This window comes from Scheffersomyces xylosifermentans, assembly GCF_036884685.1.
Source record: "Scheffersomyces xylosifermentans strain CBS 12540 chromosome Unknown RJT20scaffold_3, whole genome shotgun sequence".
In the NCBI taxonomy this organism is placed as follows: domain Eukaryota; kingdom Fungi; phylum Ascomycota; class Pichiomycetes; order Serinales; family Debaryomycetaceae; genus Scheffersomyces; species Scheffersomyces xylosifermentans.
The window spans coordinates 463,774-483,172 of record NW_027042941.1 but is presented as its reverse complement, the minus strand read 5'-3'; the positions used below and the strand labels follow the sequence as shown (position 1 = coordinate 483,172).

General features: G+C 41.8%; 7 protein-coding genes across 7 annotated transcripts; 3 read left to right on the top strand and 4 right to left on the bottom strand. All coding sequences in view use genetic code 12, as the record gives it.

The window, feature by feature from the left end:
• Positions 1 to 1,211: 1,211 nt before the first annotated feature.
• On the bottom strand, positions 1,212 to 1,910 carry RJT20DRAFT_134072 (uncharacterized protein; the record flags this gene model as incomplete). The annotated part of the gene is made up of 1 exon (XM_064918271.1): positions 1,212 to 1,910. The coding sequence occupies one exon, from the start codon at positions 1,908 to 1,910 to the stop codon at positions 1,212 to 1,214; it is 699 nt and encodes a 232-aa protein (XP_064774836.1).
• A 1,886-nt stretch (positions 1,911 to 3,796) lies between these two features.
• Positions 3,797 to 5,491, bottom strand: RJT20DRAFT_34244 (uncharacterized protein). The gene has a single exon (XM_064919750.1). It carries the CDS (start codon positions 5,001 to 5,003, stop codon positions 3,864 to 3,866), a length of 1,140 nt encoding a protein of 379 aa, XP_064774835.1. The 5' UTR covers positions 5,004 to 5,491; the 3' UTR covers positions 3,797 to 3,863.
• Positions 5,492 to 6,783: 1,292 nt separating this feature from the next.
• On the bottom strand, positions 6,784 to 10,364 carry RJT20DRAFT_149832 (uncharacterized protein; the record flags this gene model as incomplete). Its single annotated transcript, XM_064919015.1, has 3 exons — positions 9,845 to 10,364; positions 8,859 to 9,595; positions 6,784 to 8,792 (listed from the first exon to the last, which is right to left on the bottom strand). The coding sequence occupies exons 1-3, from the start codon at positions 10,057 to 10,059 to the stop codon at positions 6,784 to 6,786; spliced, it is 2,961 nt and encodes a 986-aa protein (XP_064774834.1). The 5' UTR covers positions 10,060 to 10,364.
• Positions 10,365 to 11,851: 1,487 nt separating this feature from the next.
• PHO100 (Pho100p) lies at positions 11,852 to 12,835 on the bottom strand (the record flags this gene model as incomplete). The annotated part of the gene is made up of 1 exon (XM_064921513.1): positions 11,852 to 12,835. The coding sequence occupies one exon, from the start codon at positions 12,833 to 12,835 to the stop codon at positions 11,852 to 11,854; it is 984 nt and encodes a 327-aa protein (XP_064774833.1).
• Positions 12,836 to 14,405: 1,570 nt separating this feature from the next.
• PEX3 (Pex3p) lies at positions 14,406 to 16,566 on the top strand. Its single transcript, XM_064919749.1, has one exon. The coding sequence runs from the start codon at positions 14,696 to 14,698 to the stop codon at positions 16,079 to 16,081; it is 1,386 nt and encodes a 461-aa protein (XP_064774832.1). The 5' UTR covers positions 14,406 to 14,695; the 3' UTR covers positions 16,082 to 16,566.
• Positions 16,567 to 17,051: 485 nt separating this feature from the next.
• RJT20DRAFT_1345 (uncharacterized protein) lies at positions 17,052 to 17,507 on the top strand (the record flags this gene model as incomplete). Its single annotated transcript, XM_064918329.1, has 1 exon — positions 17,052 to 17,507. One exon carries the CDS (start codon positions 17,052 to 17,054, stop codon positions 17,505 to 17,507), a length of 456 nt encoding a protein of 151 aa, XP_064774831.1.
• A 595-nt stretch (positions 17,508 to 18,102) lies between these two features.
• RJT20DRAFT_126809 (Skp1 family, dimerization domain-containing protein) lies at positions 18,103 to 18,877 on the top strand. Its single transcript, XM_064916836.1, has one exon. The coding sequence runs from the start codon at positions 18,149 to 18,151 to the stop codon at positions 18,641 to 18,643; it is 495 nt and encodes a 164-aa protein (XP_064774830.1). The 5' UTR covers positions 18,103 to 18,148; the 3' UTR covers positions 18,644 to 18,877.
• The last annotated feature ends 522 nt before the right edge of the window (positions 18,878 to 19,399 follow it).

The following is a 19,399-nucleotide window of genomic DNA, read 5'->3' as shown; positions in this document are numbered from 1 at the left end:
GCACAGAAAGAGAGGGGCGCCTACATTGTAATGGTTAGAGATCATCGGCGAGATGGCAGCGCTCAACGATAGGGGAGTGGCCTTCTCGGGAAATAGGAGAAAATACGGATATGACAGTTGCTTGGGGCATCGTAGATTACACATCGGAGACAAGTTTCTTTTGGCGGTTCATTTGGGGCTTTCTTTTGATCTCTGAGGTGATCAACTTTCCACAATTACTGTCACAGTACCTATATTTTTGGTGGTATCAGTGACACCTGCTGCTGCTGCTCCGGCAAGTAATTTTTTTTTTTATCTATATTTTGTGGAAGCCGATGTTGCAGGCATTTCTCGCCCCGTAAATTTCACACCGTACACCCTGCTTGTCAGCCCACAGAACCCAAAGATGCTTGGCTACTTAAGCTCAGAGTTATTGGCAAGCCGGTCCCTTACAAAATGTCCCCCGGGTTAGGGCGGCAACCGCGAATTGTACTTTGCTTGTAAAAGCCCTGTTTTACTCCTCCTTCCGTCCAGAATGCTACTGTCGCCACGGCGAGGAGGCTACTGATGGTGTGGTTCCGCCCATTTATCAGTAGAAAACGGAACTGGATCGGCTGCACGCATTTACGCCGAACTCTCGTACTGTATGTCGACTGGATGTACCATCATGCTTGAGATGAGCTCCCTACAGTAAGAATGCAGTTGTGAAGTACAGTATGGGAAGGGAATTCTCTGGTATATTCCTAATTAGGTAGTCTAGATAAAGAGTATAAAGAGAATAACCACGATTTCTATTTTGCGGCATTCTGGGTATCATTTAAAGGGTAAAAAATAGAAGTGGATGGATAGAAAATAAAGGTAGTATTTAAGAATATTTCAATATTATGTACTAGCTTCTTATTATGTGGCAGCTAGAAAGGAACTTCTGGTTCGAGACAATCCCAACGAATGTGATTAAGATAGTAGTACAGGCACGGCAGGGCATAGTAATGGAACATTGATAAAAAGCTTCCACGATAGCTCCTGGTAGTTAGCGGCCGTGAGTGCTAGAAATGCAATCAATAAGCATAAAGTTGTTTATATATCGTAGGGCGGGAAGCTCTGGTAGGCCCATCATCGGCCAATTGGTGTAGTTGAAGTTGGAAGGCATCATCTCTCCTTTTTGCATCACTAGAAATTAATACTTTCTTAGCGCTTTGACCAGGAAGGAGTAGAACAGCTTGTAAAAACTCTTATTCTTCGTTGTAGTCCACTTTCATCTCTTTCAATAGCTCTGTGGTTCTAACATGTCTCTGGTCTGCTATCATTGTAACTAGGCCCAAAGCTATATCCTTCAATTCGTGATATTTAGTCAACTGACTGATATGCCTCCTGACTACTGCCTCTGGGTCCAGGTCGCTATCCAATTCACTGATAAGCGTGGAGCATTGTGTCTTTATTTCATTAAGTCGTTGTTCTTTAAGCAAGATTTTCTGTTCTTCTGTAAGGGGTATTATCGTAGGAGCAGCATTCGACGATTCAGGAATTATCTGTATCACTGCTGGAACGCTAGACTCGTTATTAGCAGCATCCATTGCAGACGAGGGCTCAGGACTATGGACTATCAAAGTTGATCTGGGGGTGTTATCAACTGTGGGAGCATTGATCTGGATCGTTAACGCTGGGGAAGCGGGCATTTGCAGTATGGGGTCATCGTTAGTCTTGGGTGAAATTTGGGCTAGGTCCTGAGTTAGTTCGGTTAGTGGAAGGTTGAGGTTAGTTGGTGACACCGTGGGTATCAGAGATGCAATGGACGAGACAGAAGCAGGTTCCAAGGAGGTCGAATGGAGGCTGGCGGTATAGTTTCCTTTGGATGATTGGGGGATATTAGGAGATGGAAGTGGAGTTTCTTTCGTAGTTGATGCGGTGGCTACGTTAATAGGTGGGAGCATGTATCGGCTGGCGTAATGAATTCTGGAGCAGACTGAGACTTGATTAATGGGGCTGATTCTCCTTTTGGTTGACGATGGGGCTATGGAAATCACGAAGGCACGGCTGTTCGCCTGGTGTGAGGATTTCAATTACAACCTGAAAGACGACGTAGAACCTAGGGATGAGTCCTTTGGCGAGTGTGAAAGAAGAGCCCGAAACTAAAAAAATCTACTGAAATCTGGGTTGACGAACGGCTAATAAGAAAAAAGTCCACTATCTCGAAAATTTAGTCTAATTCACAACTAACCAACCTATAGATATGTAATATATACAATCAACAGAAAAATCCCGGTGAGAACGTGAGAGTGTGACGGTTCAGAACAGTGCTCACAGTTTTTGCAGAGTTAACGACAGTAGAGTTGCTACTGGAAAGGGAATTCACAAAAGTTGATCGAACTATGGCTGCAGAAGAAGGCTCAATGGGTGCAAGTTATTGTCCGGTGTATATAGCAATGGGCTTAGGGAACAAGGATCAAGGGAACGAACAGTACCTAAGACCGGGGACAAGTTAATGTCAGTAGTATCATGGTGGTATCATTAACTATCAGTAACTGTCGGGGGTAAGTGACGATTGAGAACACCAGAACCAACCAGGAACGAGGTTCGCGGCTGAGAACAGACAAATAGACAAACAGACAAACAGACAAACAGACAGACACAACACTCAGACACTCAGAAATATTCAGACGGTTAATCAGGCAGTTCAAACTTACACTGTTAATGGAGTTTTCTTTTAACTGCCCAAAGTTTAAATAGGATTGTTCATTGTGCATTATACATATATGGGACAAGAAACAATAGACAAATAACCATTCAATTAGGGGGTTTTACTGTACGACCAAATGTCAGAAGATAATGGACTCTCTTCTTCTTCCTCTTGTAGTCAATGATCCCCCAACGAACGGTGCTTTTTGGTAATATTAACGAATATTTGTATCCAATTGCTCTAGAGCAAGAAAAATGAACAGAAAGCACAATCTCATGGCACCGCAGGTTTCTTAGGAGTGATCAGTTTAAAAAGTATTTTGGTATTCACTACATAGGAATTATCGAAAGGAACTTCAGACTTGTGTGATACATGTGGATTAAGTTAGCTAAGTTAGCTATTGGGCTAATTGGGATTTAATTCTTACCCTTTTCTGGTAATTACGCTATTTGGGCCGGGAGTCAATGGCCGTTGGGACTAATCTCCATTGCATTCCAGAAGTCCTATACCATGGCATATGAGTCCTGCTCTTTACGTTGTCTGGGTTCCATCTATGGCAGTGCTGGCCAGGGCTAAAGTCTTTACCAACGTAAGATGACATCATACGCTACCATTCGAGCGAAAAGCTGTTGTATGGTTATATATGATGAGTGAGTGCAAGTACTGGGCTAAGACGTTATAATTGCTTGACTTATGGGTAAAATTGGCAATAGGAGGGGTGAAAGCCCGTGTAGATCAGATTCTTATTCTCCATTCACGTTCCCCCTCGTTGGAATCGAGTCCTTTGGCTGTGTGTTTAGCCCCCATTGCATGGGATTGAAGGTCTTGGCCCTGTCAATGTTGGTGCTAAATTTAGTATGCGGTTGAATTTTTCACTATTCTATTCCGTTTATCAGACTCTCGAGTCGGTCTATCGGAGTTTGCCATTGTTATGTGCTTCTAGCATCTTTGTCTCTCACAAGGCTTACTATTCAACATTGGGCTTGAAATTGCCTATAAAACTGGTAAACTTGTGCTACACTGGTCTTACATTAGCGATAGCTTTTTTTAGAAGCTCGTTTGTATCTCTGTAATCGCATGTTATCTATAACGAATAATCATGGCTTTTCTTTCCTTCTATAAAATTTCCAAACCATTAAATACTAGTTTTAAATAGTAGAATATGTCTGCTTCTGCTTACCTGCCTCCAAAAGAAATTGCCTTTTACTCACGAAGTGAACCGATGGTAAAACTTCAGCTTTGCGTCGCTGGTAACTGCAATTGAAGGAAGCTCGTTTGTAGTTGAATCCTGTTTGATAGATTTTAATGAATTCTGGTTAACCTTGAATGTGCTGGGAGTACTAGAATCAACAAATACTCCCCTGGTACCATCCGCTGTATGTCGTATTCTAGCATCCGATTCTCCTGTTGAACTCGACCTTGGTTTCATGCCAAAGTACTTACTGGTAGCAGCGTCTAGCTTTTCAGACACACTTCGGGCCTTCTTATTGTTCATAAACTCATTCAAAGGAACATTAGTCAAATTTTCCGACACTACAGGATTCTGATGGTGTGGTAAAGGATACGGCGGACTAGCGCTATGAGTGTATCGCACTCTATCAATCGAGCTTGCTCTGTTGTTACTACTACTGCCCATTATTTCCAGAAATGAAAGGGCATCCGGGTCGTAGTAGCGAGAACCGCTCCGACTACTGCCTGAAGAACCCATTGATGTTATTGATTGAGATGACGGCACTTTCCTTATGGATTTGGAGTTGCTATTTGAACGAAGACGCTGATTACTTCGCCTACCAAGTCTTTTTGTAGGCGGCGGACTTGTAACTCGCTGGGTTGGTTGAAATAATGGTGCTATAACCATCTTGATGGAGCTTATAATGCGGTCCACGTATACCAAAGTTTGTCCGCCATCATCTTCATTGGCATACTTATTACCGAACTTGATCAATAAACAATGGAGCTGAGAAATACGCCTATTTCTAGGTACATCTAGGCGGGTTGATGTAATGTACTTTGATAAAAATGGCTCGATGTATTTCTCTTCCAAGTTATTGAGGCTAATTCTGTCGAGGACAAGGGCGTTTAGAACCGCCAAATTGTTGTAATGGCCGTACAACAACCATAACTTGGTGGCATTGGAAACCACATCGAAAAAGAGCTGTCCGTGGGATGTGACAAAGTTCAAGTTGATGAACTGGAGGGTGATGTAGTAGAGCCAATAGTTCAAGAGGATCTGATACGAAGTGTGGGGGATTTGGTTGGCAATGGCAGGGTCCAAGCACTTCACGGTGAGCGATAGCGGCACGATGGTGGTGAGAGCCGATGCTAGCACTGATAGTAGAAGTTGCATCTAAAACAGTGGCTGAGACCGTAACTATGAGACTATATGTGAGAAATGTAACGACGACAAGACAGTCAATTCTAGGATAATTGGATATTGTGGATGTTAGGTCTTTTTGATCGCTTTGTTGGTCGTTCTTTGTTCAATCTACTAGGGACTTCTTCTTCTTTTTCTGCTTCTTTTTCTTCTTCTTCTACTATAAAATTCTCCACTTCGGGATGTGGTATGTATCTATGTTACATATATATATCTATATAGAGAGAGACAAGACAGTGAGTGAGCCAGAGCCAGTAGTATATACTACCAACAGGAAGTCATGTATTGCTGTAGTATCAGAACTGTCTTTTCCTGCACCCGAAATATGATCTTGCCCAGCTACCTGATACTTAGATTCGGGATGTGGTTGTCTTTTTCCTGTGTTGTCTATGAGTACAGAGGAGGGAACACCGTTACTTAGTGGTAATAGTCTTGGAGCATCTTGTGGTAGATACAGTCCGTACAGATATACAGCCCACACAGTCCACACAGTCCATAGATACAGTAACTTGCTAGAAGCGATGATGTAATCGCATCGGGGGGAAGAATGCGGGATCCTGTAGGGGAGCTCCGATCGCTAGCTATACAGTATACATCAGGCAGGAGCGTGTAATAGAGTATATATGCCTTATACCAGAAGTTACTCACTCAACGGATTGTGTGGGGCAAGGGGGGCCTAGACTTCATTTCTGGGCTGGTACACGATGGAAACGGTGGAAACTGTAGCAATAGAGAAGTTAGAGCGGTGAATATGGGTCAGCTGTGAAAAAGAGCTGGGAGAAAGAGTTGCTGCTGCTGTGGTCAGAAAGCATTGCTCACTGAGTCGATCTCGGCCGGGAAATGTGAGAATTCTCCGCTGGAGCATAGCATGGGTGCAACAGATGGAACCTTCTTGTTAGGACCCAAAAATGGAACTTGGAGCGTTCTGTTTTGGTTGCTGGCACTTCAAGTCATTTTGGGGGACCCCCCGAAAGCACAGTGGGTATAACCTTCCACTCTGGAAAAATGTTAAGCCATGCTTGAAAAGGAAATTGTGTCAAGTGAACGGGTAGAAATCTTCCAGTATCGTAATGGTAAACACCATTCCGTGAGGTGCTCTCCATTCTTGACATCCCAGTAATACTACTGCTCGGAGAATCTTGGCTTTGTGACCGTTTCAACTCACTATGGTCTAACACCATGATGAGAATTGGAATTGGGCCGTGACAATGTAGTTGCACTACGTTTCCGCATGCTCTGCGGTTTTTGAAGTGGTATCTACCATTGTACCACCGCTTGGACATTTCACCACTGTATGGACGAAAACAGGAATATGCTGCACAATCTCGCTTCTCTTTACCGGACTCTAACTTTGCACATACCATCCCTGACCTCGTTAGTTGCTAGTTGCAACCGGAACAATTCACTGAACTCTGTAAACATTCTGGTTCTGCATTTAATCCGAAGTCTCTCCATTGTATTCTATTACTGCAAAAAACTGGTTGCTATAAATTTAAAAATAATGAAAGCAATGAAAATGAAGTTAGTTTTATTGGATTCTTGAACCATGCCATTTGTCAATACCCTACACCTATAGCATTTTGTTGATGAAGAATATGCTATAACATTATATATAATTAATTTATCTAATTATAGATCAATATCCTCCAATTATAACCACTTTGCTGATGAAGAATATGCTATAACATATATATAATTGATTTATCTTCTGAATAAGTGGAATGCTCATGGACCCAACTTAAAAAGTTCATCACTATAAATTCAACTTTTCCGTTAGTTGGTCCAACTTCATCTGTGTTAGTTTCACGATTTCTCTGATTTCCTGATCCGAGTACTCGTTACTGACTCCACCCTTGTACTTAGAAGCGTTTGCATCATCGCCCGTCACGCTAATTTTCTCCTCGCTTCTATCCTTGATCCAATTCCAAAGGTTGACTTCATTTTCCATCACAATCTTCCGATGAGCGAAATTTGACTCCACGCTGGGAATGACCAAGTACTTCTGGTCGTTGATCTTAATCTTGGATACATATGATTCGCCGCCAAGTATCTGCACTTGCTGTGGAGTACCGCTACCAGTGATATAATTGAAGATCTTGAATGTGAATATTAACCCAACGAAAATTATTAGTGAGCCGGTAACGAGCTCGCTTAGGTATGGAATAGGAACAGATTTGCCCAATGTTTCGACAAAATCTACGAATTTTTCCTTGAGTGTTTTCTCCTTCACTGGCTCTGACTTCTCCTCTGATGCCTTCAGAACTACTGTATTCTTTCTGCTTCTTCCCTTCTTCTTGCTCTTGACTGTCTTGCTCTTGCCACCGCTTCCGTTTCCAGCACTTATCATCTCCTCAAGAGATTCCATTGTTTGTTTCATAGACTCCTTTTGTCCATCAATACTTCCCTTTTCAATTGCACCTTTAATCCAAGACTTACCGGTCCACTCAATTGAGGTGACCACATAGAACCGTGTCAGATTGTTCTCTGCCCAGCAGAAGTACATTTTAGTCTTCACAGAGAAGGAACCACCGCTTGGAACATCAGGAGTTGACGTTGTTTGTTCCACTAAAATAAAATTATCCGGTTGAAATGTGATAATTTTATCCACAATCAAACATTTTGTCTGCTTGGGACCTATAGCTCCACCCAAAGGTTTAATATAACTGTAATGCCTTTCTTTGTTCTTTGGGCCCAACCCCGTAATCTCGGACTCTGTGATATCGAAATTCTTCTGTTTCTTTAATATCTTGATAAACAAAGATGTATCAGCGCCAAAAAGAATTGAAAAAACAACTCCAATGGGTGCTTTCAAGTTACCATCTGAAATAAAGGTGTCATTCGGCTGTTTTGTGTAGGTTAGTTCTGTTGGGCTGTGTGTCAATGGTCCAACCACTGGGAACCCCTTAAATGTGGTACCTGATCCTGGAGTAGACCCCCCAGATGTAGCGGGAGAATCTTCATGAACCGCTGATTTTTCGACTCCTGAGGTATCGTTATCGTCGCCCGAAGAGGCCTCGTCCGAACCATGATCTTGGTTTGTATCACTATGCAAAGACAATGAGCTGAAACTTCCATCATCATCGTCTTGACCTTCATCATGGTCGTTCGATAAAATGTCACCATGGCTTTCATCATCCGATTCGTAGTCGTCTGTGATTGAATTAGAAGCCAAGTCGCCGTATCTCTCCCTGCTGACGGATTTCGATGCACCCGTCGATCTCGAATTACCTCTTGCTCTTCTTTTTACAAAAAGTTTGTTGCCATCATCTGAGTTTTCCAATAGAACCTTGTGCCACACATTAGTAATTAAATTGAATGTAGAATCACGACTCAAGAAGGTAGCGAAGACGTACTTATGATGTAAAGTTCTGATAATCATACCATTAGGAAACAAAACAGCAGTTGACTTCTTCTCAATCTGGATAACCTCCTGTAACAGGATCACCAAGTTGGTAACCCAACCCAAAATATTTGAATTGAAGCATATATAATGACTACTCAAGTACATTCTTCCTTGTACAAGAATATCCTTCGACAATGCACAACTAAAGTCATCAATTAAAGGATCGCTCAGTGGAAGCTTTCTGAAAAGTACATGGAACTCTTTGTTACGCTTTCTGGAAGCATATTTGAGATTGGAGTAATCTACTTGTTCACCTTCTTCATGATCCGAGCCTGACTCCGATCCAGAGTCAAGTTCCTCGCTATCCTCGAAATCGGTGCTTCTCAGCTTCAGTTCACCACTGGGAGAGCTCACTTTCTCTAACTCCTTCCCATCAGAATTACTATTATTTCCATTTCTTGAAGTTGATAACGAAAGATTCATACTTGATGCTGTGTTGGAAGTGACATTTGCATCCGTGGCATTGAACGATTTACGGTGACTTCTCTTGGACTCGCCAACTCCATTTGGTCCAGTCAACGCTATTTGGCGGTTTATTAGATCAGGACTCAAGCTGCGCTTAGTTTCAGCAAGATTTTCAATAGAGCGGCTTGGAGAGCTGTGAACGTTTTTAGTTTTTTGGTCTGCTTTTGAATCACCGCCAACACTGGGAAATTTCAGTAAGCTGGAGTCGATAAGCTGAGGATTTGTTGTTTGCTTCTTAACAGTATCAAAAACAGCTAGAGACAAGTCACCTTGGCCCATTGTGTTCAATGGAGATTCTCTTACAGAAGCGAATTGGACATTTGCAGTAGAAAGAGCACTTCCTTCGCCGTTGACACTATGAACTTCGTCATTCTCCTGGATTTCTTGGTCTTCTTGCTCTGTTTTGACACCGTCTGGGGTGACAAGATTGAGTTCGTCAGATTCCACTGAACTCTTCGAGCTGTTAAATTTAGCAGGTCTAAGCAAGAAGTCCAATCTGTTGGAAAATGAATGTTCCTTGTGTTCTTTTTTATGTGAATGCGTAGGAGTGATATGCAACTCTCCGATGCTGGTGGCTCCACTAGCCGAACTAGTCGTTCTAGCTAGTTTTTCTTCCTCTTCGACAGTGGTGGATATGATATTGTTAGCGGCATTATGCGCAGCATTCAATATCGAAGAGAGAAAACCATTAGAACCACTTTTTGGGGGTAAAGGTCTAGCTGAGGAGTCTGAAGATGTCTCAAGGCTCTTTCTTTCTTGCACCGGGGTTTGTGTATCGGCGGGTTCGGTACTGGGTGATTTGGTCAGACCACTAGCCGCTTGAGGCCCTATTTCTAGTTTGGTCTCTTCGTTCGAGTTGGACTCTCCCTTTGGCGTTGAAGTAACCATCGAAGGTTGTGTTGGCTTGGATGACGAACTTTTTCTGGGTCGATTCGTGGAATTGGACCTTGAAATGGACGAGATATTGGTATTAGTTCCGCTCTGAGGAGTGCTTGGGGGGTTATTGGTGTTGTTCACTGATGAGTTGGAGCGATGTCTTGAAGCACGGAGCACTGAGTTGACGTTATTGGTAGAGTTTTGAAGTGACTGGGACGAATTGGACTTGGGGATTGACGAAGTCGTGGAGTCTCTCTTATGCTTGCGAGAAAGAATTCCTGCCATAGCTGGGGCCTGGGATAGAATGGCACAGTCGATTATTAGATTTTACGGGGTACTGATATCTTATAATGACACCGATTGTTGTATTCTCGTTTGCGGTTAATGGGAAACGCCGCCAAGGATTCACTATACTCTTTGTGCTAGCACCTGGAACTCACGAGTCACCTACAGCAATCCCTATTCATATACAAAGTTAAGATTAGACTTCCCAGAAATATCCTGTGGGTATCTAGCAGCCGAACACTGTGGTTATAACCGTTCCGTTAAACGCTTACTGTAATTTTTCCAGCGAGCATGCTGAAATTTAGTGACACGAAAAGCAAGCGTGTCGGTAATTTTCGGTAGAGGTAGTGAGACCGTGTAAGACCGTGTGAGACCGTGTGAGACCGTTTGAGATGGGGGGGAGAGACGAAGTATAGAGAGATACGCGAATGAGCTCAAAGACCACACTTTAGAGAATAAGACAAGTGGGATACTCCATTTCAATGGAGAATTTATAGTTGTCGAGCTATACATGGCGTATATGACGAGAGAGAAAACGACGACAGAGAAAACAATAATAGATGTGTGAGTTTGTTGGAGGGGGATAGGGGGGCTTATTACTGTGCACAGTGGTGTTGGTTACTATATGGTATTACCATCGACTGTGGTATATGGTGGTATACGTGGAATAGGTGCAATACGTGCAATACGTGGTATCTCCGTCTATCTAAAATCTCGTCTCTTACGGGGCAAAATGACAAAAACTCGTCTCACCTCACGCTAACCAGTACCGCCATTTTGCCCTGTGAGAAACGAAATTGCTGCGAAGGACTCCCTGAAATATCAAATGTAGCCGCAATAAAATTTACCGGTGAGGGGACAACCGGTACCAGGGACGACAGTTTTGCGGCCAGGCAAGGGAAGAAGTCATGGTATTGATTGCTGATTTGAACCAGAATTTTCTTGGGTTTATTGCTATGGAAGATTCCTTTTTTTTCTGGGATTCTGTGACGTCCACAGAATTCACAATTCGAATCGGCTGGAAGCCTGTCAGAACCCCATCAAAGATTATAATACTACTCTACCAAGACTTTTTTTATATATATTAAAGAAAGAGATCCCATCACTGTTACCTTGGCAGGAAAACCATTCTTCCTCTGCAGTCTGTCCGTAAAATTTGGTCACATACCACTTCGTACATTATGTTGTAGCAACCCCCTACAATTACATAATATCATAGACTCTAAGCTCTTGTTCGGAGTGCACGGCCCATTGTACACCCATACCCGTAATCTCATTTGACTTTCATACTCTTTGCCCTATACGGGTATTCATTTGAAACGCAACTCACCGCCGCTCGTCCTTCACAAACATTGAGCCAAGCTACTTTATCTTCCTTGGTCACTCCCGTAACCCCCACTCATCGTTCCGTCCATTACAGCTGTTCTCCCCTCCTGTACCATTATGCAGCAGCAAACGGAACTGTGAAATTTCTTACTGAAATTCGCAGCGGCACGGGCTTGAGAAATGATTGCAAAAAAACTGAATGGCTCGAGCCGCAACTGCAAATTGCTTAGTTAACTGGTGCTATCTAGTCTACATCATATGGATTGGAAATAAAGAAAAATGTACATTCACCAGCTTCTAGAGCAGAACGAAATAAACAGTAACGGAAGAACTAAATAAAACTTTTTTTAACATGAACAAGCAGCACTGCCTTGTTTACGCTCATTTTTCAAAGGTTTTCTTTTTGGTATTTGAAATGCAATCAACAAAACACAAAAACAATTGTCTAATAAACGAATCGGGGTATTTACTCGTGGAACAATGGAGACAAGATGCTGTTGACTTGGGAAGTCAAACCAAGGTTAGCATCATAGTCAACTGAGAAAACACTGACGGAAGAGGAACAGTTGGTGTAACCAACAACGAAGTTCTCAGATGGCAAAGAACAGTCACCGTTGTTGCAAGCGGTGATAGCCTTCCAAGAAGTTTGAGTCCAGACGAAAGAGTCTGAAGTGGCGTTGTAAATCATGTCGGCTCCGGAAGCGTATTGACCGGTCAATCTGGTGGAAACCCACTTAGGGTCAACACAAGACTCGTTCAAGTAACCGACTTGTGGGAAGTTGACGTTGATACCGACACCCAATGGCAAAGCTCTTGGGTTGGCACCTTGCGCGGTGAAAAGGTGGTCGACGAAGTCAACAATCTTACCAGCCAAGATGGTTGGTGGAGACAACTTGTCATCCAAGTCCAATTCATCCTTGAAGAAAGAGTTGTTACCGTTGGAACCAGAGAAAGCGACAGCTGGGTAACCTCTGTAGACAGAGTTGTAGGTGGCACCCATAGTACCAGAGAGGGTGTACATACCTGGGGACATGTTTGTACCCTCATTTGGACCAGAGACAACCAAGTCGACAGTGTAGTTCTTTTCGTTGAAGTAGATAGGGAAGACGTAAGTCAAAGCGAAAGCAACAGCAGAAGATGGAGTACCGTTGAAGTACCAGATGTGGTCATCATCGACTTCGTGGCCCCAAGATGGTTCACCTGCCTTAACGTAAGCGAACTCACCGTTAGTCTCCAAGGTCTTGGAGGATGGGATGTCAAATTTACCACCCCATCCAGATCTTTGGGAAACAGGAGCGACCAAGGTGACGTTGTGACCAGCTTCCTTCAACTTGTAGTAGGTGGCTCTGATGTTGGTGGAAACCCAAGAGTCATCGTTGGTCAAAAGAATGTTCTTGGCCAAGGTGACGGTAGCCAAGAAGGAGAACAAGACGTAGGTTTGGAATTGCATCTTATTTAGTAGAGGAATAAGGTTCTAACCGATCGAGGATGAAACTTTTACTGCTGTATTTCAACCCGACACTCTGAAAATAACAGGAAATCTACAACTATTTATAACATTGTCTTCGAGAATGTTGCTTACCATTTTCCTCAAACTCCTTGTGGATTTGCGTCGAGATGCCATTGTGCCATTGTAGGACGGTAGCGGAGAATCGAAATTGTTGGTTACAAACGGCATCACGTTTAGATAGACTTGAATAAAATTCTAAATGCAATCGGTATTGTCTGCCATAAAAAATCGAGCATTGTGCAGTCTTGCTGTAGATAATTAAACCATTTAGATAACCCACCCACGTTTCAAACTAAATGAGCATTGGTATTGTTCACCGATTCAGTAGCGATTCATTCCCGAACAAGGTGAATTGTGAGCCCCAATGATCATGGTGCATCTCGACACGATTTGCAGCTCTTTTTGGCCTCGGATAATATACGAAGCGTTTCGGGTGATCTATAGCTAAAGTGTTAGGTCGGAGAGTTTCTGCTCATACTACACTGTTTGGGGCTTCTCTCCCAAGCCCATGCTTAAAAGATATGTTCCCAGTGCCTCGCTGCATATCTCCAGGGGCAGAAATGGGTGAGAAAAATAAAGCGTTCCAATTTGACGTAAAAAGGCTGAGAAAATACGTGCAGGAAATATCGGGTGGCTCCATCTAGAAAAATATTATAGCGGGCATTTGAGGTGGCTAATGGATTGTAATAGTAGTATTTTTTAGACTAGAGATGGCGATGACGGATGTGGAATCCGCTGGCGCAATGGCGCTTATTACCAGTGAAAAAAAGACTTATATTGTTGAGGAAACGAGGTTAAGTTTGCATGAATAGACACTATTAATTTAAGGTTCATGAGAGCTTCATGCACAGAGATGCAACATCTTTCATGTATGAGAAACGTCTTGAGGCAAACCCAGTTAGTGCAAACGGGGGTGTGAAACAACTTTAGTGCCTATCGAATGGACGTCGCCGAATTTCTTGGAACCCCCATGGTATCAAATTTATCAATTAATTAGTTTAATGACAACCCAGCTGGAATGGCCTATTCTCGACTTGTCTATTAATAGGAGAGACAACGTTTTCCTCGCTTATGTGGTTCGATACACCTAAGTTGAGAATTGTAAGCAGCTAGTTGCGCTAATTTGCAGAGATCTACGCAGTCCCACGGAGCCTCCTTCTAGAGTTTGACTCTGGAGAAACGTTTCCCGGAAAACTTCTACTACATCCCCATAAGTGCTACAAGAAATATACGAGGTGGGATATCCGCGGAGTCGGCCCGTAACCCCTATTAGCGGAAGATGTACGCTTGCACAGTAAGCCTTCGCTTTCGGTGCCAACTCATTGATGCTGCCAGTTAAAGCCAACTTTTGGGTATTACAACCGAAGTGATGCCGTGCTAATATATCCTAAATTTTTACTGAAGTCTATTTTTACAACCAACACCAAGATTAAACACCAGAGCCGTTGTGTCTAAGTCCGGTCGATCTTTTTTACTCAGATAATCACATGATATTTCTCCACATGATTATATTTCACATGATTATATTTCACATGATTATTCTCCACATGATTTTATATCACGCGACCTAATGTCACGGACTATCAGTCATGTGATGAGATTCTCCACTCTTTCTCAAACGGTCCCTCGGTCTCCAAGTCTTCATCGAATGGGCTTCAATAGTATCACGACCACTAATTCAACAGTAGGTCATATTCTTTATAGATTGTGCTGTCAGTGGTCAAAAAGTTGTTCCAAAGTCACCAGAGGCTGGGATTATCATAGTTGCACATCCTCACATTAGAAAGCTAACTGAACATCATGGCCATCTTCTCATCATTGGCGTCATTCTTCAACCGCCACAAGCGGAAGATCTTGATCACGTCGACGGTGACAATCTCCATCTACTATCTCGTGAACCACTTCGTCATTCAAAAGCTTCGCGACTACCAGAACACATTAAGACAAGAGTTGATCTTCAAACAGCAGATAAAACAACGATTCATACAAACCCAGCAAGATTGCTACTACACAATCTTGGCATTGTTGCCAGTGTTGACTGCTCCTGTGATCGATTATTTGCCTGTCGAATTGATCACTCAGGCGTTGAGATTGAAGAAGAATAACCCATCAGCTCAAGTAACCAATACTGCCACAGGTGGCAGTAACAGCGAGTTGACCACAGACAACTTGAACTTGTTAGATAACAACAATAACCCCCAATCCAAGTTGGCTATTTACTTGAATAAGTCAAAGATTGAATTGTGGAACCTCTTGAAGATAAAGACCATCACTAGAACATTAACTTTGATCTACTCCATTTCTGGTTTGTTGCTCATCACTAGATTACAATTGAACATTCTTGCTAGAAGATCCTATTTAGAGTCCGCCATATTGATGGCCGGGGTTAAGACATCAAATAACGACATTGATCCACATGAAAATTACATAATCGAACAAAGCTATCTTTCATTAAGTTGGTGGTTGTTAAACAAGGGCTGGATCAACTTGAATTCTATCATTGAACCTCTCGTGGTCCAAAAGTTTGAGTCAATTAACCCAAAATCTGAATTGAGCATTGAGCAATTCGACTTGATCTTCCAAGACGTGATCAATGAGATCAGTGTCAATCACAGGCAGACCATCCTTGCTAACTTATTCCCAATTAACTATGATGATTTGATAGAGACGTTGTTGAACACCAATCCCGACTTGATTAACCATCTTGATACGCAAGATTCCAATTTGGTTAAGTTAATTAACGAAACGAATACCATAATGTTGGATGGAAACTTAGGTTTCTTTGACTTGCACAACTCTGTGATTTTGAATATGTTGAACACGTTGGTGAGTAACTTGTCGCTCAATATGAACCATGGCTCATCTAGTTTATTGGCATCATCTGGTAACTTGAAAGAACAAGAAGCCGAGGCACAACTTATTAATGCTAACAAGACGTTCAAGTTGGCTAGTTTCTTGGCTCAGTTATCGGTGCAGAACGGTATTTTGATTGATAACGACAACCTCAAAGACCAACAACTTAACGACGACGACGAAGACATCGAAGGTTTCATAAACAACTTGAACAACCCCAGCGGAATTCTCAATTCTAACAACAACAACTTGTCAGGTAATGTCTATGTCAACAATTTGTATTTGGACGAATTGGACGATTTCAGTGCAGGTATCTACTCCAACTTTGAGTAGGCCAGTGTCAAGTTATTTATTCTGTGCATTATTACATTATGAATACACATTAATAACGTAGAATTTGGTAAATTCTGTAGATATGGTGTCGTTTTTACCGTCTTTGGAGTCTAGTTTCTATGGCAAGTCCAGCGACCTGTGGACAATCCAGCAAGGGTAGACTACTCATATGATATAAGCCAAGGGGGTGTGGAGTATGTGGTACTGGATTATTTGCATCAGTGGCAGATGATGTATACTCTCATACCGCTTCTTCAATGTTCACAACAATAAAATACTTCTCTGAAATTTAAATCTTCACTACGAAATATAATATAGATAAAGCTAAACTACAGAAGTTAACAAATTTAGAAAGTGAAAAGGCATCGAAATATCACTGCTACGTCAAAAAAACATAACTCAACAGATAACATAACTACATTAAACCATAAGAACGTCACTACGTTATATTACTTCTCCACACTTCACTTGACTTTTGTAGCCTGTTTTGCATTCAAAATTTTCATCAATTCTACACTTACTCACTAATACTACAAAATCTCACTCAAATTCACTACGCTTCTCCATTTCCCAGGAGAATATCTTCTAACTCTTGTCTCTCTCTCTCTCTCTCTGTCGCACACACACACATATTACACTTGCATATTCTTGCCCATCTTGCCTAAACTGGCCTAATTGTTCTACATGGTCATATATTCAGCTCTATGTCTCTTCAAGTACAGACATCTCATTAAGGAAACTCCAGGTTCTTTATAGCTATGTCGTTGTATGCGAGTGTTAGTATGGAGGACAGCCAAGGCAGCTTCACAGTCATATTTATGATAGGCACAGAATGCAGATAGTTGTAATTTACATCTATGGATATATGATTGACGTATATATATATTATATAAGTACTTTCTCCTTTTTCTTTCTTTTTAGTTAATGTTCTTCCTATCGATATAATCATTTGTAAGGTAAAAACTTCAAAATGAAGGTCATACTAATTGCCAACGGAGACGACACTAAAAGATATCCAGTGGAGCAGAAAGTCGCTGAACTCTCCACTTTAATAAAGAATATGATCAGTGACTTGAATGCAGACGGAGCGATTGAAGAGTTCGAGGCGCCCTTGCCAAACGTTGATGAAGACGTGTTGATCAAGATCATTGAGTGGTGCGAGCACCACAAGGACGAAACCTACTCGGACGACGAATACGAAGTCGAAATGAGAAAGAAACTCCCGGTTGAGGAATGGGACAAGAAGTTCTTGGAGGAAGACGAGGAGATGTGGTTTAAGATAATGCTAGCCGCTAACTACATGGTGATCACTCCGTTATTGGATATTGGATGCAAGTTGATTGCTGACTTGCTCAATGGGCTAACTGCTTCTGAAATGGCCAGAATTCTCCCTGCTGCAGAACCTGCCACCGAAGCTAACAAGTGATTTGATGTATAGATATGTCGTTTCATATTGAATTTAATGAATGTAACATAATGAGACAAGAGAAGAAGCAAGAGCTGTTGTGATTTTTTTCTGTAGCAAACTTTCTACAAGTTATATAGAGTATTCATATTGGAACTGTTGTATTGATATCGTACTTGATATCCTAGAAGTATCTAACTCTCGGATACTATAAATGGTTAACAAAGACTATACCTGCTTCCTAGTTATTATAGCATTGGCTGTGAAGAAAAAGTCAAGCGACAAAGCCTCGCTTAACCCCAGAAAATCTAAATGGAGCAATATCTATGAAGAATGAAGTTGACTAAACTAATATAAAAATCTTGCACAATAATCCGTAACATTTAGTTATAGGTCGAGAATCCATCCTATAGAAATTCCCTTTCAATTGTGAATATATTATATCTACTCCGTGTATCATTATCGAATCATCAATAATGAATAGTATAATGATCTTATAACGAGACAGTGACACAGTGAGAGTGAGACAGCGAGAGAGCTCCTGTGTATTATACGCCAGTACTGAAAAACCACAACGAACAAATGTTAAAGCAATCAGATAGTGCTTAGTGATCGTGTCTTTATTTTATAGATTAGTCTATATAACATCAAGTAAAGTGAAGATGTCAAACCCAAAAGTAATTGTGATATCATCAGATGATGAGAAATTTCCAGTGGACCCTAAGGTCGCTGAGAAATCGCTCTTGATGAAGAATATGATCAACGATTTGAACCCAGACGGATTACAAGAAGACTTTGAAATCCCTACTCCAAACGTCAGAGCCAACGTGTTGGCTAAGGTCTTGGAATGGTGTGAACACCACAAGAATACCATCTTCCCAGATGACGACGATGAAGACGCCAAAAAATCGGCTCCTGTAGAAGAGTGGGACAAAAACTTCTTGAAGGTTGACCAAGAAATGTTGTATGAGATCATGTTGGCCGCTAACTACTTGAACATCAGACCGTTATTGGACGCCGGATGCAAGATGGTGGCCGAAATGATCAAGGGTAAGTCTCCAGAGGAGTTGAGAAGAATATTCAACATTGTCAATGACTTCAGTCCTGAGGAAGAGGCTGCTATCAGAAGAGAGAACGAATGGGCTGAGGATCGTTAGATTCTGTATTGTGGCGATAGTACAAACTAGAGGCTTGTTCGAATGTCAAGAATGTCATTTTCCTTCGTATGGCTTTGCTGGTCTATGACCAAACCCGTCTTTAAGCCTATATTGGCACGAATAATGCGAATTCTTGAGGAGCTTGCTAAAGATCTCTTCTTTCTACACACAAGCTATTTTTCTCGTCTACGTTTATGAAATTATAATACATGAGTCTAAATAAGTTTCTGTGAATCTGGCTTTGTAGATGTATTTTTTTTTTGTATGTGACTCCAGAGGTGAGTATACCATAGTAATAGTGACTACTGCTGTTTTGTTAAATTCTATATAGATCACTGTGGACAGATCGAATGTAAGTAGTCTATTATCAATCAGTATACAACAACTAAAACAACTATAATATAAACCATTATCAAATTCCCAAATGTATCTTCCCCGATCAGTACTACTACTACTACTACTACTACTACTACTACTGTCATACCTCATTTCTCATACTATGCTCACCAACGGACTTTTCTCGGTATCCAATCTCACTACTCCCTCCCTCAATACCTCACTACCCACTACTCACTACCCACTACTCACTACCTCAATACTTCCTCCCTCACTACTCACCACTAACTACAGTGGTTTCAATTTTATTTCAAACTTGCAGCTCGAATTGGTTCATACCACTCACAAGAAGTAAGTCCATGTTGTCCTAAATGCTAACTTACTTGAAGTGTGAACTTTATTGGGGTTAACTAAAAATCA